We start from the raw sequence: 13,788 nt of genomic DNA, 5'->3' as shown, positions 1-13,788 counted from the left end.
AATGCGTCTCATGTGTGTTTTACTTCGTGTACTTTTGTCTTGACTGATACTGAAATGGAACTTTTTGTGAAAGATTTGCTTCTCGATCAACAGATAGATGATCGTTATCAGAAAGCAATTGCAGGATATGATAAGTATATTCACGAACATTTATCGACCTGTCCGTTGATAGAAACCAGAGAACAATTGTATATCGTCGCAGACGAATTATTCTCTCAGATCAGCTGGGGTAGAATCATTGTTTTTTTATGTTACATTAAGCGTGTACTCCGTATTCACCCGGATAGAGAAAACTTTGCTTTATTTGTGGGTTCATATGTGGACAAAAAACTCAGCAGCTGGATTAAGACCAACGGTGGGTGGCCCTCTATGATACAGGAGATTTCGCCCGTCAATCGTTGGACGAATCGAGTACTTTTCCCCATGATGTTTTACTTTGTGATTTGGTGTGTAATCGAACAACTCAATTATCTTTTGAGTTAATGATCATATTGATGATTCGAATCATTTTTTATGTTTTGAATAAAAGAAGCTATATCTTTTCATCTTGTATTTTTTACTCTTTGATAATTATATTACCCAACAATTTGTTACAGTTTCGAAGGATTCTTTTTTTTATGCAAATTTTTCTTTGAAATTTAACGTGAACATTTCGAAACTGAAACAAAAGTAGTTCCCCATATAATAAAATTAAAATCTTCTTTTACAAAAAAAAAAAAAAATAAAAAAAAAATAAATAAAAAAAAAAAAAAAAAAAAAACCATAACAGACACAGAAAAAAAACCCGACATAAAACCATGTGTTGGTGAATAAAATTCATTTTGTTTTATTTTTTCACAACATCGAAAGCAATGTACTTTCACACACCAGTTACACCTTATACAATAATGATCTAAGGTCATTCACACATTCACATATCAAGCTTTTAAATCATCATTATAATTTTCTATAAATATTAATAAAAAAGAAAAAGCAAAAAACAACAAAACTTGACCAAATAAGATTACGATCTAAATAAAAATGTAATTATAATAATAATAATAATAATATAATAATAATAATAATAATAATAATAATAATAATAATAATAATAATAATAATAATAATAATAATAATAATAATAATAATAATAATAATAATAATGATAGAATTATAAAAATATGATAAAACAAAAGATCATAGAAACAAACGAAAGAAAAAAAAAACAAAAAAAAAACAACAAAAAACAAAAAAAACAACACTTTCATACACCATACACATCTATAAAATGATCATTCACACACTCAATCATTAAACATTTTTTTTATAAATGATTAATGGGTAGCAATGTTACATATATATCATAAACATCATTTTTATCCTCATCATAATCATCATCAACAACAAAATATTTGTAATTAAACAATTTAAAGCAAGTCTTAATTTTATAAGCGATCAAGCAATCAAAAGCAAACGGTTAATGCTTATCAATTGTATTGTAATCATCATAATCATCATCATTATCATCATCATCATCATCATCATTTTCTTCATTTTAAAAATCATATATTAAGGTATAAAGTAAATAGAATTATGTCTTGTTTCGTGTACACGAAATAAATTTTATCATAAGGAATCATTTTTTTATTTTTTTTATTTTAAACAACAAACATTCCAATTAAGATTACCCAACCAAGGTGCCTCGGGATAAATGAGTAACAGCTCTTGCCACTTTTAAATCGTTCATACGAAAATGATAGGGATTAAAAATAGATAAAAGTTTTGACAAACTTTCACCTTTACTTTTCTTCAACACGAAATATATAACGTACAAACCACATGTGGAACTGGTTATACCCTGAATAATACGCGGGTTGTGTTTACAGCTTCGACTATTGTTTTCCACAAATCTTTGAATTGTCGGATACGCAGAAGGCGGGAACCCAAAACTATCCATATATTCTGCCTTTCCCATCCCGTTAAAATACACAGATACCCAATGTTTTCCGGGACCGGAACTCGACTCTGTGTTAATAATGTACGCAGCTGGTTGACGAGAATTCGGGTTGTTCGGAAGTCTATCTTTAGGATAAACACCTCGAAAAATTCGTCTCGCCCTAACGTGTCCGTTTAACATCGTTTCGATTTCTACGTTGTTCATGATGAAAAGTCAGTGATCACCTGACGAGTGCGCTCAATTTCTATTACACTATCTAATTCGCTGTAACAGAACACAATGATCGGATCAGCTAGTGGGGTCGAGAATTTAAGTTCTAGTCTAAGCGACTCGCTTTTTACCAGTTCAAACTGGTTTCCGTCTAATAGCGATGGTGACAGATCAAAACCAAAAAGACTACAACCCTGAGAGTAAGCATTATAATCTATTCCATTTCCGGCATCGTTGTTAACCAGTCCAGCTGCTAGCATAAGACTGTGATAAGCTCTGACATATTGTTTACTACTGAAATTCGGAGTTAGTGCTTTGGACGGTATCTGTTTTCCGTTCAAGTACAGGGCTAGATAGGACAGATCAAAGTGCTGGAAATTAAAAGGATTCTTTTTGTAGTTTCCATTAAAGCTAGTGCTTTCGATTAGACCCAGTACTATCTTAGTCGGGGTTTGCGATAAAAACAAATTATCTTGCACGGCACTTAAATTTCCTTTTGGAATAGAAAAGGTTTTATGGACAACGCGCTTCATGGGGTATTTACAATTGCCGATGTGAAGTGCTTTCTCGTGTGACAGGGCCACGGCTGGGTTTAATTTAATCTTCCTAACATACAACGAGGCGTGTGTAATTACACTCTTAAACCCCTCAGCATCGGTCATGAGATGGAAAGCATCTTTAGACGGGATAAGCCTCAACTTTACATCAACTCCATTAATTAGATACCGTTCTTGATGCATGAAATCTAAATGTAGTTTTCCCATCATATCCACTTCTTTACTCTCTTTCACCAGCTCTTTCCGTGCATCGAAGCCAGCATTTGTACTATCCGTTATTTCTAGTTTACCCGGGGTGTCCTCGTGAAAAAATTCCATTGTCAGGTGACTCCTTTTCGCACCTTGATCATAATTCAACATTGTTTCTACAAAACTTCTAAAAGGATAAACGTTCTCACTTGACGTCACCAGAACATCGTTCAAAGTCATATCCACTTGTGAAAACAAGGCATGAAACCAGGTGTTAACAGGGGCAACATTGCTATCGGCGTCTAAATTAGTTCCATCCGCCTTTATTACTTTAACGCGTACGTGCATAAATGTGTTATGCAAATCCAAGTAGTCTGACGTCCCCCCGCTGATCGAAAATTCGATCGGACCTCCACTCGACAAAGTAGAGATCGGATGGTATTCCACAAACAAACCATCCTGAACAGCAGTCTGGGTGACGGGTAATGAGAACAGATCGAGTCCGCTGTGTACACTCTCTGCGGAATAGGGATGTAACAAAGCCATGATAATCAACCAAAAATGTCTTGAGCTACGTTCTTCCTACGTCTCTTCCTGGTCTTTTGTCGTGTCTGAGTAGGTCGTCGTCGTTTTATACGCCGAGTCACACGTCCGGGTGGCGGCGGCGGCGGCGGCGATGAAGTTGAAGTCAAACCACCCACGGCTCTGTTGAGTAATCTTTTCCCACTCTCCCCCGCGCGTCGTTTTAAAGCTGTTTTAACATTTTGACCGGAAATGACGTCAGATGCTATTTGGGCACCGGTTTTTGCACCTTCTTTTAATAATGTTTTAGCGCCCGATTTCAAGATGGGAAACAGAGATCTCGCAATACCACCAAAGATACTCCCAAGCCCTCGACCTCTTTGATGTCTTCCACCAACAAACACGGGTAGACCACGTCCTGCTTGAGTACAGTAATAATCATCGTAACCTTTTTGATTGGATTTGAACACGATCCTTTTGTCATGACGACTTTTTACGAATCGAATCTCTTCTTTCGAAAATGAAGTATCACGATAGACTTCCCTGAAGCAAATGTCAAAGGTTCGCCTTTGTCGTTGGTTAAAAGGATTTCAACCGTGTCAAAATTAAATAGTCTGAGAGGAACATAGTTAGGTTTCTCAAAAATATGATGAACTATGTCTTTGCTTCTATTTCCGCTCGGTACGCATCTCAAAAGAGGTACGACGCTATCCCCAACTATTCTAGGTTGAACGAGGTTGCAATATACGTATACTGCTTCGAATCCGACGTTTAGATGTAATGGCCTTTCACTCGACACAGACGTTGGACCGTATAAATAATGATTTGGAATATTCAAGAGATTGCTCAATGTCGAACTCAAGTGCAAAAAAGTTCCTTCCTTATATAGCCTTATCATTACTCTGCGAGTTGCACGGTCGTAATAAAATTTGATGAAACCCTCATGCTTCTTTTTTATTTTCCTTCTTATATGAGTCATCATCGTTTTAACCAGTTCATCCGGTGACTCGTATAAACCCGATGGGATGAGTACGGTATCTTGTTCGCTGTCGTTAGTAACTCTAAACTCGAAAAATGCTTCATTCTCAAGGATGTTGTTATACGTGTTACTGAATAATATTTCTGATAAACCGACTTCGTATTCTGTCGATAAATCCAACACTCTGGGTAGTTTTGTAAAATAATGCCCTGGAGAATTATTCGGAAAATAGCTCATGCTGCTATTAGAAGGTAAGACTAAATAAGACATGATTAAACTCGTTTATTCAGTGTTGGATTTGGAAGAACGTAACCGAGACAACTACTTAGAAGTGCTACCCATAGTCTGTCTGTTTCTCCGTCACGCGTCAAGTTATATAATGATACAGACACAACAATCGACACAATCATCATCTGACACAAGAACACGATCTCCCCTCTAGGGACTCGTTTCCCAAACATAGACCAATAAGATGAATTTCTGTTGGAATTATTACTTTCACTTTCGGATCCTTCCATTTGAAAATTAAAAAAAAATAATAAAAAAACAAATAAAATAAAAAAACAAAAAAAAAAACAACAAAAAACAAAAAAAAACAACAACAAGGATGATAATTAATTGTAAACACGAAGATAAGACTTTGGTATCCAAGAGTTAAATGATGAATCGTAACCGACCCACTTCACCAAAAGTTCTTGTCCGCTTTTACGCTTATCCAAGACGGTCTCAATTCTGTAGATTTCTTTTGCACCAACTTTTTGCAGTTCTTGTTTATAGAAGCTTCCGCGCACGCATTCGTTCTGATCGTCTGTAATTTGGTAGGTTCTAGGTGTTGTTGAAATGGATTTTGTCACTGTAAATAACTCTTCGGTCCAAGAGGGTAGGTAGCCCTTTTTAAACAGTCGCCTACTTTTACTTATTCTCACACGATCGCCGATCAAAAGTTTTGCACTAGTTTTCTTTTTAGGTCGATCATCCAAATACAATGTGTTCCATACGTCCCTTGATTTTTCTCTGTTACGTCAACAGGGCGTAACTTGATACTCCTATGATAAGAATGATTATAACTTTTCACTACTTTGGGTAATACGTCTTTGAATCGAGGAGAGTTCTGACGAGTAAACACACGCCACAGTTTTTCTTTGAGAGTCCTATTGAATCGTTCAACTACCGCAGCTTTAATATCCTCGTTCTCAGTAGTAAAGAAATCAATCCCATTCCGCTTCAGAAATTGCTGAAAGCTTTTATTGACAAATTCGAGGCCTTTGTCGGTTTGGAGCCGGATTGTTTTTCGACCAGACTCTAAAATAGTCCTGAAAGCATCTTTTAACGTTTCTCCCGTTTTGTCTTTTATAGGAACAGCCCACGCAAACTTGCTGAAGACATCGATACACGTCAAAATGTATCTGTACCCGTCATTGTACGATTTCAATTGTTGAACATCAATGAGATCAGCCTGCCATTGATGGTCTATTCCACCTACAATAATCCGTCGACGCGGAAATTTGTAACGAACGGGTTTATGAAGGGTGTATGCGTCTTGATGAGAAAGCCAAGAGCTGACGACAGTTTTTTTAAGTTTCGTAGCAGTCTTTAACGGTTTAATACCGCCATAAGATCCCGGTTGATTAGGATTGTAATAGCGAGCGCGTAGTGTTTTATCTCCTTTCATTTGAATGAGACCCAGGCAGATGTTCTCTCCGGTTTAACCGTTTCTAAATTCCTCGACGGACGTTGTCTAATATACGCCCACCTGTCAGCATGACCGATGAGATCACGTGGGACGTTGGATTCCTGCAGAGCACGAGCAAAATATTCCCATCCTTCAGGGTTGACAGACTTTCTTTTGCGGAGTGCGTCATTGACTAGATCAAGAACGTTTGAATTTGGGATGATATTACCGCGATATTTAATCTCCCCTCTCGGGTTCCATTCAAGCTCTGTGTGTCTTTTGAGATAATCCAATAATCTCTCCGCTTTCTTTCTCAACGAAATAGGTACGCTCTCAATAATATCTTTTGTTAAAGTGTCGTGTTCTGTTGGGTCAGGTGTTCTTATTGATTGAGGATTGGTCTTAGTTACCATCTGATGTGATCGTTCATCTTTCCGCTTTAAGAATTTCCACAGCACTTGTTGATACAACTCTGCTTTTTCGATTGAGTTCATATCTTTTCGCGTTAGAATATCTTTCATCTGCTGATCAAGATCCCAAAGCTTTTCTGTGGACGGTTCGGTTATCGGTGATTCTCTTCGGGTGTGGATTGAGTCCAAGAGACGCTGGTCCACCAATACCATTTTCTTGGCATGCTCCATCTCATAAACCACCCGCTAGTATTCCACCTAAAGTAGCCAAGACAGGTTGAAGAAGGGCACCTAATAGACCACCTTTTTGTAAAAGCTTCTTTTGTCGAGATGGTGAAGAGCCTTTTTTTGATAAAAGTCTTAAACTTCTCTTGTGTCTGATCAAACGCTTCTTTTGTACTGGACTGAGCGGAAGATTACCGCGTAATATATTCAGTGCACATTCGCATAACGTATTGATTAGATCCGGTGACGCTCCATTTAAAACTGCTTTTGCTACTCTGGGTTTAGCCTCTCCAAGAAGTTTCAACATTGAAACGTTACGTTTTACACGCGCAGACATTACTTTTGGATATAAACAACTTGTTTTTCAGGAGAAAAAACGTCTGTTCTTACACGAAGATGGTCAGGTGTATCCTGTTGAAGATCGATCACCAAATAACCGTGAGGTACGTCTGTTGCGTCCTTAAATGCGTCTAGTAAAAAATTTGTCTTTCCGGGATACAGTTGTTTTGCCAGCTGAACGATCTGCGAACGATCACGTGGATTTTTAAAAATAACGAGATAATGAGCATTCAAGCTGATAGTGCGATGTTCTTTATTTTTTGAGAAAAGATTTTGTACAAGATAAAACACTGAAATGTTATTGTGATGCGATTTTTTTGTAAATAATTTAGTTACGCTGTCATCAGTTTCGGCCATTAAGTCATCGAGTATCACAAGACGGTGTTTGGTTCCATCCCAAAAGGAAGATTTTGGTATCCCTTCTATAAAAGTTATCCCTTGTAACGCTTCAAAAGTTCTCTGCCACTCTCCATAACACCATATAATTTCTTCAGGTTGCGGGCTCATCATCTGATTTAAATGCTCAATAAATTTTGTGACCCATACAGTTTTACCGCTTCCAGAAGGACCGGCTATCAGACATGTAAACGGGTGTTTGAAGCGCGGATCCATGATTGTTATACCAATAGAGGTTCTGTACTGATTCCGTCGGAACTGACTTTTCTCTTTATATAAAAGTAAGACAGGCTGGCTCTCTGCTGTGTGTATGTATAAACGTTTGAATCTAGCACTCGAAATCCTTTATTCTCCCCTACTCCACTCTTCGCGTTTGTAGCACCTTAAGATACTTTTCTTTTGTAAGATCGTTCAACCTCTTTGATAATCCCTTACAGCTCGTCTTAGACTTCCCTTTTCCAAAACAAATATACGTTTTTGAACAGAGTGCTACTCCTCCGTCTCCTTCATATTCTAACTTGAATAGACCCGGGGTTCGTCTGTCATATTTTTGCTGTGCACAACAACAAGGATATGGTGAAAAGTTGTTTTGTTTTTCAACAAATTCTCGAACATGTTTAGCACAAGCTACACTCGGAAACCAAGTATGGTAGTGTTTGTAAAATTCTTCAACTAAGTGCGGTTTCAAGAGGTCTTGAATATCGCAGTCGGAAAATGCAACGTATAGACTGTCTGTGTCCATCTCAAAAAGTTGGTAATCGGCCCTTGGAATAAATCTGTCTATGAAATCGTATTGAAACTGTAGCATCCTAAGTTTTGCATAGGAATAGACAAACGATCCGATTTGAATGGGTAGCGTCCATAGCACGGTACGTTTTGCTGACTCTATTTCGTGTAAAGTCGATGTCAGCGGGGTCATTTTTCTGAAATAAGGGCTATTGATGCTTTTTGAGACAACGTTTTTATCATCGGCATATGTAATTTTCGTATGTTTATCTAGCGCCTCGAGTGTCTTACCATATGCTGAGTTACCCATTAATTTCATAGTTTCGGCTAAGATGCTATTTTTAGGATTACGATCACCTTCGCGTCTAGCGTCTGAAACCTTTTGCACAAAATTTGAAAAACAAGCATTTGGTGTATATTCAATTACTTCTTGAATATCTTCTACAATAAGACCGTGATTGAGATACCATTTGAGTAATGGCGTGGTCAGTAATATTCCATCAGCATGGTAACTGCTAATCAGAGTGCGGCGAGGTTGCTTTAACAGATTGTTATTCACGGCGTATTGAAGCATGGTTTCACCTATATCTTCTCTCGAGACCAGGGTGTTTTTAAAGATTGGTGGCATTTCCGCGTAATAAGCGTAAAGGTCTGAAGGTACACTAATAGTACACTGAACGAAACCGAAAAGTTGGTTTTTGACAACTGCCGAAATTATCGATTCCTTGGTGATACGGGTACCTATTTTAAAACAGTTATTATGAAGCGGGCGTAGTTTCTGTAAAAAACAAGATATCCTAGGGTCTCTTTTCATTTTTTTCCATTCACATTCATAAATTTCTATTAGGGTAATTCCCAAAACGTTTCTGATATAAGCATTTTTTTCAGATGTTTTTTGTTTTCTTTGTTCAAATGTTTCACCAAAGAATGTGGTCTTATCTTTGATGCAATCATGGCCATGAAAATAACAGCCTTGAAATTCGAGAGCAATTCGTTCAGTTTCAATAAACCCGTCGACCTTAACCTGTTTTTCGTGACCTAGATCTTTTTCTCTTCCATTAAATTTATGACGAATAGGAACACCCTTTATATAACTCATCCATTCAAGCCATTCAAACGCTGCCTGTCCAAACTTGTCTATTTTCTCAGGTTTAAACGCGTTACTTTTCTGTCGTCGGATAAACAGACCGCTAGGCATGTCTTGTTGAAGACAGTATAAATACAAACTATTAGCATCATAGCCTTTCAACGATTGTACAGGTTTATCTCCCCTGATACGTGTCCTGTTCTTTTCTATATAACGTGTAAAAATAATTGACGGTCCACCAACGATGTTAGATTTTAAAAGCTGATGAAGATGTTTATGCTTTTCATTGAATAATGAAAAAAATACATTTCTAGGAATGGTTTTAAATAAGTACCGGAGTGTGACCCCTGGGATCGATATCGCATTTTTGAAAATGTCTAAACCTAAATCTTGATAGAATTGCGTCATGCGATCAATTGCGGTTAACATTGGTCCTACGTCACGAATATTGTAGAATATTAAAAAGTCTTTCATTGATCTCATCCTTTCCTCTTCCCACACTTTCTCACAGTACGCATAGTCTTCTTGAGAAATGGTGCAATTTTTTAATGAACTGAAAAATGCTGATATAGGCGGGAGAGACGTTTCCTGTAATCTATCTAGACGGTCAAAGTATTCGTAAGGAAAAAAAGACTTCTGTTCGGTTACATTATAGGCTTGAAGAAAATTTGAGTAACTAAATCCGGGTGCAAGATAATTACAAACATCTAAAAATTTTAACTTATTATTTGATACACAAAGAAAATTGTTGTTCTTTTTTACTACTTTGAAATTTTCTGTATTCATTAATCTCTTTACGAGGTAAGTTTTTAGAACATTTAAATCATACATTTTAGAATTGAAACCAATTACAATCATTTGATGAAGATAGCGATCTAAAACAGCTTTCAATTTATGATTATCACCAATTTGTTCATACGCGGATTTGAATGTCGTTTCACTGAGAAGAGCAAAGGCAAAAACACTGATTTCTTCCAAGTAAGACACCATACGGTTGACTAATTTTTGAGGATCCCCTTCAGATATGTAACATACGGGTTTTTCGTAACTCGGAACATTTGAAGCGATTGCTATAGACATAGGTAAGTGTCTAGCATGATACATCGTTCGACTCGTTTGAGCTTTCGGTTTGGGTAAGTTATTCTTATCAAAATAAGACTCGATATCAAAGGTGCACCTAAACGGATACACGTAATCAGGATCAATACAAATTCCAGCTTCTGATAATTTCTCCAAATCGGTAGGAAGAAGTTGAAAAATCCCACCCGGGTACCTAGATTGAGTTGCATTTCCCTTACATATTTTCTCGTGACGTAACAAAGTCGAATGATTTGTCCAAAGTTTGCTACAATGACAACAACCGAATATCTTAATAGCCTTATCGAGGTCTCTGATATAACAAAAATGATCATTGACAAGTAAAACATACATCGTATTAGAATAAGTATTCGCACTTCTCCTAAAAACGACGTATCGTCCAGGAGTATGATCCAAGTCATATTTATAAACAATGACATTGATTTCAAATAGCGTCTCTATTTTGCCTAGTTCTCCTATGGTAACACCTGGAAATGCTGTTGGAAATGTTGATGTATACAGGCTGAATAAAGAGTGAGTGAATTTGTCTAAGTCATTAATCGAGTTTCCCCGAGCTAAAGCTAGGCATCTGAAGAAGCATAAATTATCGTTGTAAAAATCATTGGGTCTGTTATAATTGCATTGTAGAGTATATATGTATTTATTATTTTTAACACAAACGGGAATTGCAGCGTTACAACAACCAATAGGAAACTCTTTCATCTTATTGAGATAGAACGTGGTCGATAAAATAGACTGAACTCTGAAACGACTATCTGGTCTATGTTGACGGGCAAACTCCAAATGATCGTTATTACTAAAACTTTCAATAAATTCCTCAAAGTCCCTCCAATTACTGATAAGTCTGGGGATTTCTAATGCTCTGTTATTATTAATAGAAGCATGGAAAAAACGATATTCTGAATTTTCTTGGTTTTGTAACAGAAAAGAATGGCTAAAATTTATTTAAATCTTACGCTTTGTCTGTTAAAAATCTCCTTAAGCTGTTGAATTATATATGGCGAACCCCATTCTATGGTGTACACAGACTGAAAGATCCCTTCTACAAAATGTGTCTTTATGGATTCTCGATGTTCTTCAAGTAACTGTAGCACTGTTTCATTTTCTTCGTTTTGTTCTACATAACTAGTAGACAATAAACTACACGACTGTTGTTTTTGTTTTTGCTTTTGTTCATGTTTTCGTTGTTGGCGTTTCTCTTGTCGTTTTTGTTTTTGTTTTTCTCTACGTTGTTGTTGTTTTATAATTCTTTCTTGTTTTTTTAGCTGTTGTTTTTCTTGTTTAAAATGTATCTTTTGTTCTTTTTCCTGTATTTTTTTTCTGTTTTTTAACCTGCTTTTCTTTCAATTTTTCTTCGGGTGAACTACATTTTACATTTTTTTGGTGCTTTTGTAAATTATCTTTCCTAGAAAAGTTCTTTTGACATTTTGAACAAGAATGTAAAGTAACTTTGTTATGCTTCTGTTTATGACGAATTAAATTATGTAATAATTTAATACTAATGCCACATATTTCACAGATGTACATGATTAATAATTAAAATAAATAAATAAATAAATAAATAAATAAATAAATAAATAAATAAATAAATAAATAAAAAAGGGGAACAAAAAAAATTATATCTCACTGTTCGTCGCTACGGGATTTGTATCTTTAGTCTTGAAAGGTTGTTCATTCAGCATTTGGGTTGTCTTTGGTTTCAGTGAAATCAAACAAGGCTGGTTTCTATCTTGTTTCTTTGTGTGTGTGTATAGTTGGTGGTTTACTTCAATTCTGAAAAAAAATAAAAATAAATAAATAAATAAATAAAAAAAAAAAAGAAAGTTTCATTTGAAATTGGATCTACTGATCTCACAGCAGAGAAATAAAAAAACAAAAAAGTTTATTTTTAAATAATAAATAAATACATAACAAAGACAAACAAACAAAAATACCAAACAAAAAAAAAACAAAAAAACAAAACAAAACAAAAAAAAAAATCAAGAAAAGTTAAAGACAATTCATTAATTATAGACAACATCATTGGACTTAGATCATCTTGTGTACATTAATAATTATTAAAGCGATATAATAGGGAAATACGACTCACTATAGATATGACAGCTCACTCCTTTTGTTTTCTATTCATCTGTGTCTGAAATTACAATTGTATCACTGTCGGATGAGATTTCAATAACTTCGGGAACTGCTGGTGATGGTCGTTGGGTGTCTATAGAACCTGAAATACAATTTTTCATTTTGACTAAAAGGATATCAAATAATACAGGATACCAAACAAAAAAAAAGACGTAAATATAAATATATAGATAGCGACAAACAACAATTTAAAAAACAAAAAAACAAAAAAAAAAACAAAACAACAACAACAAACCCAACAAAACAAACAATACTATTATTATTATTATTATTATTATTATTATTATTATTATTATTATTATTATTATTATTATTATTATTATTATTATTATTTATTATTATTATTATTATATTATCATTATCATTATTATTATTATTATTATTATTATTATTATTATTATTATTATTATTATTATTATTATTATTATTATTATTATTATTATTATCATTATTATTATAATGATAACGAGCAATACTTAAACATGTAAATACAAAAAAAAAAAAAAAAAAAAAAAAAAAAAAAAAAAAGAGCGGGGAAACCCCAGAATGATACGGCTACAATCTTTAGATAGAATATATTTATCCTTGGATAATATATATATATATATATAAATGTAACTCACTGTTGATTGAACTGCTTTCTCCGTCATTAGGAGTTGAATTGATATCGTTGTCTTCGTTGTCTTTGGGCGTTCCTGGTTCCGGGTCAGTACACAACCGTACGATATGAAGAGCTTCCTCACGGCCTAATATGTCTTCCAATAGTAATGTCAGTATTATGGGTTTGAATTTTTCAATCAGAGTTTCTTTGGTATTATCAAACGCTTCGTTAAAAAATCTAATTATCTTGTCCTCCACGGGCAACATCAAACAGTCGTGTGATATTTGCCCGGGTGCAAAAATCCGACATCCTTCGCAATTTGCAATGTCAATGGCATAGATATGCCTCATCAAGTCCTCTTTTACTTTTGTTAGGAAATGATCCATACTAAAGGTCTGCTAAAGAAGAAATAAAAAAAAATCATGTCACAGTATTTAAATCCTAATATATTATTGATGATGACGACGAATATTATAATTTCTTGCTTTTTTTTTTTTGTTTGTCCTTTTTATTTTTCTTGACGAGGGTCCATTGCTGTCTTCCTCTTCTTCTTCTTGTAGAAATTGGCTCCACGTTGATGAATTTTTTTTTCAAAGTTAGAAAAAAAAAAAAAAGAACTCATAAAAAAGTAAAAAACAATTAAGCACGATTGACTACAAATCAAGCTCACCGAAGTGGGATTAAAAAGACGATGATGATGATGAT

General features: G+C 35.0%; 3 protein-coding genes across 4 annotated transcripts; all 3 read right to left on the bottom strand.

Annotated features, from left to right (window-relative positions):
• Positions 1–2,136: 2,136 nt before the first annotated feature.
• On the bottom strand, positions 2,137–3,438 carry LOC144971653 (uncharacterized protein F54H12.2-like). The gene has a single exon (XM_078912726.1). It carries the CDS (start codon positions 3,436–3,438, stop codon positions 2,137–2,139), a length of 1,302 nt encoding a protein of 433 aa, XP_078768852.1.
• A 4,352-nt stretch (positions 3,439–7,790) lies between these two features.
• On the bottom strand, positions 7,791–12,028 carry LOC144971652 (uncharacterized). Its single transcript, XM_078912725.1, has 2 exons — positions 11,974–12,028; positions 7,791–10,822 (listed from the first exon to the last, which is right to left on the bottom strand). The coding sequence occupies exons 1-2, from the start codon at positions 12,026–12,028 to the stop codon at positions 7,791–7,793; spliced, it is 3,087 nt and encodes a 1,028-aa protein (XP_078768851.1).
• Positions 11,320–13,471, bottom strand: LOC144971901 (uncharacterized). Of its 2 annotated transcripts, XM_078912973.1 has the most exons (3): positions 13,106–13,471; positions 12,436–12,564; positions 11,320–12,119 (listed from the first exon to the last, which is right to left on the bottom strand). In XM_078912973.1, the coding sequence occupies exons 1-2, from the start codon at positions 13,467–13,469 to the stop codon at positions 12,467–12,469; spliced, it is 462 nt and encodes a 153-aa protein (XP_078769099.1). In that variant the 5' UTR covers positions 13,470–13,471; the 3' UTR covers positions 11,320–12,119; positions 12,436–12,466. The 2 variants fall into 2 exon arrangements, with proteins under 2 accessions (XP_078769099.1, XP_078769098.1); XM_078912972.1 differs by lacking the exon at positions 11,320–12,119 and having other exon boundaries at positions 12,126–12,564.
• Between the last annotated feature and the right edge of the window lie 317 nt (positions 13,472–13,788).

The sequence above is a fragment of the Berghia stephanieae genome, chromosome 4, assembly GCF_034508935.2.
Source record: "Berghia stephanieae isolate SIO BIC M18660-M18661 chromosome 4, UCSD_Bste_1.3, whole genome shotgun sequence".
NCBI lineage: Eukaryota > Metazoa > Mollusca > Gastropoda > Nudibranchia > Aeolidiidae > Berghia > Berghia stephanieae.
The sequence above is the reverse complement of the archived record's forward strand: the minus strand, read 5'-3'. Positions and strand labels throughout refer to the sequence as shown.

Bases quoted from the DNA above. Each gene is read 5' to 3' on its own strand.
- LOC144971653 (XM_078912726.1), bottom strand. From the start codon at position 3,438: ATGGCTTTGTTACATCCCTATTCCGCAGAGAGTGTACACAGCGGACTC.
- LOC144971652 (XM_078912725.1), bottom strand. From the start codon at position 12,028: ATGCTGAATGAACAACCTTTCAAGACTAAAGATACAAATCCCGTAGCG. The intron at 10,823-11,973 runs GTGAGATATAAT...CATTTCCAACAG, and splicing joins AAATCCCGTAGCGACGAACA to CATTTCCAGGTGTTACCATA.
- LOC144971901 (XM_078912973.1), bottom strand. From the start codon at position 13,469: ATGGATCATTTCCTAACAAAAGTAAAAGAGGACTTGATGAGGCATATC. The intron at 12,565-13,105 runs GTGAGTTACATT...ATTGTATTTCAG, and splicing joins AGAAAGCAGTTCAATCAACA to GTTCTATAGACACCCAACGA.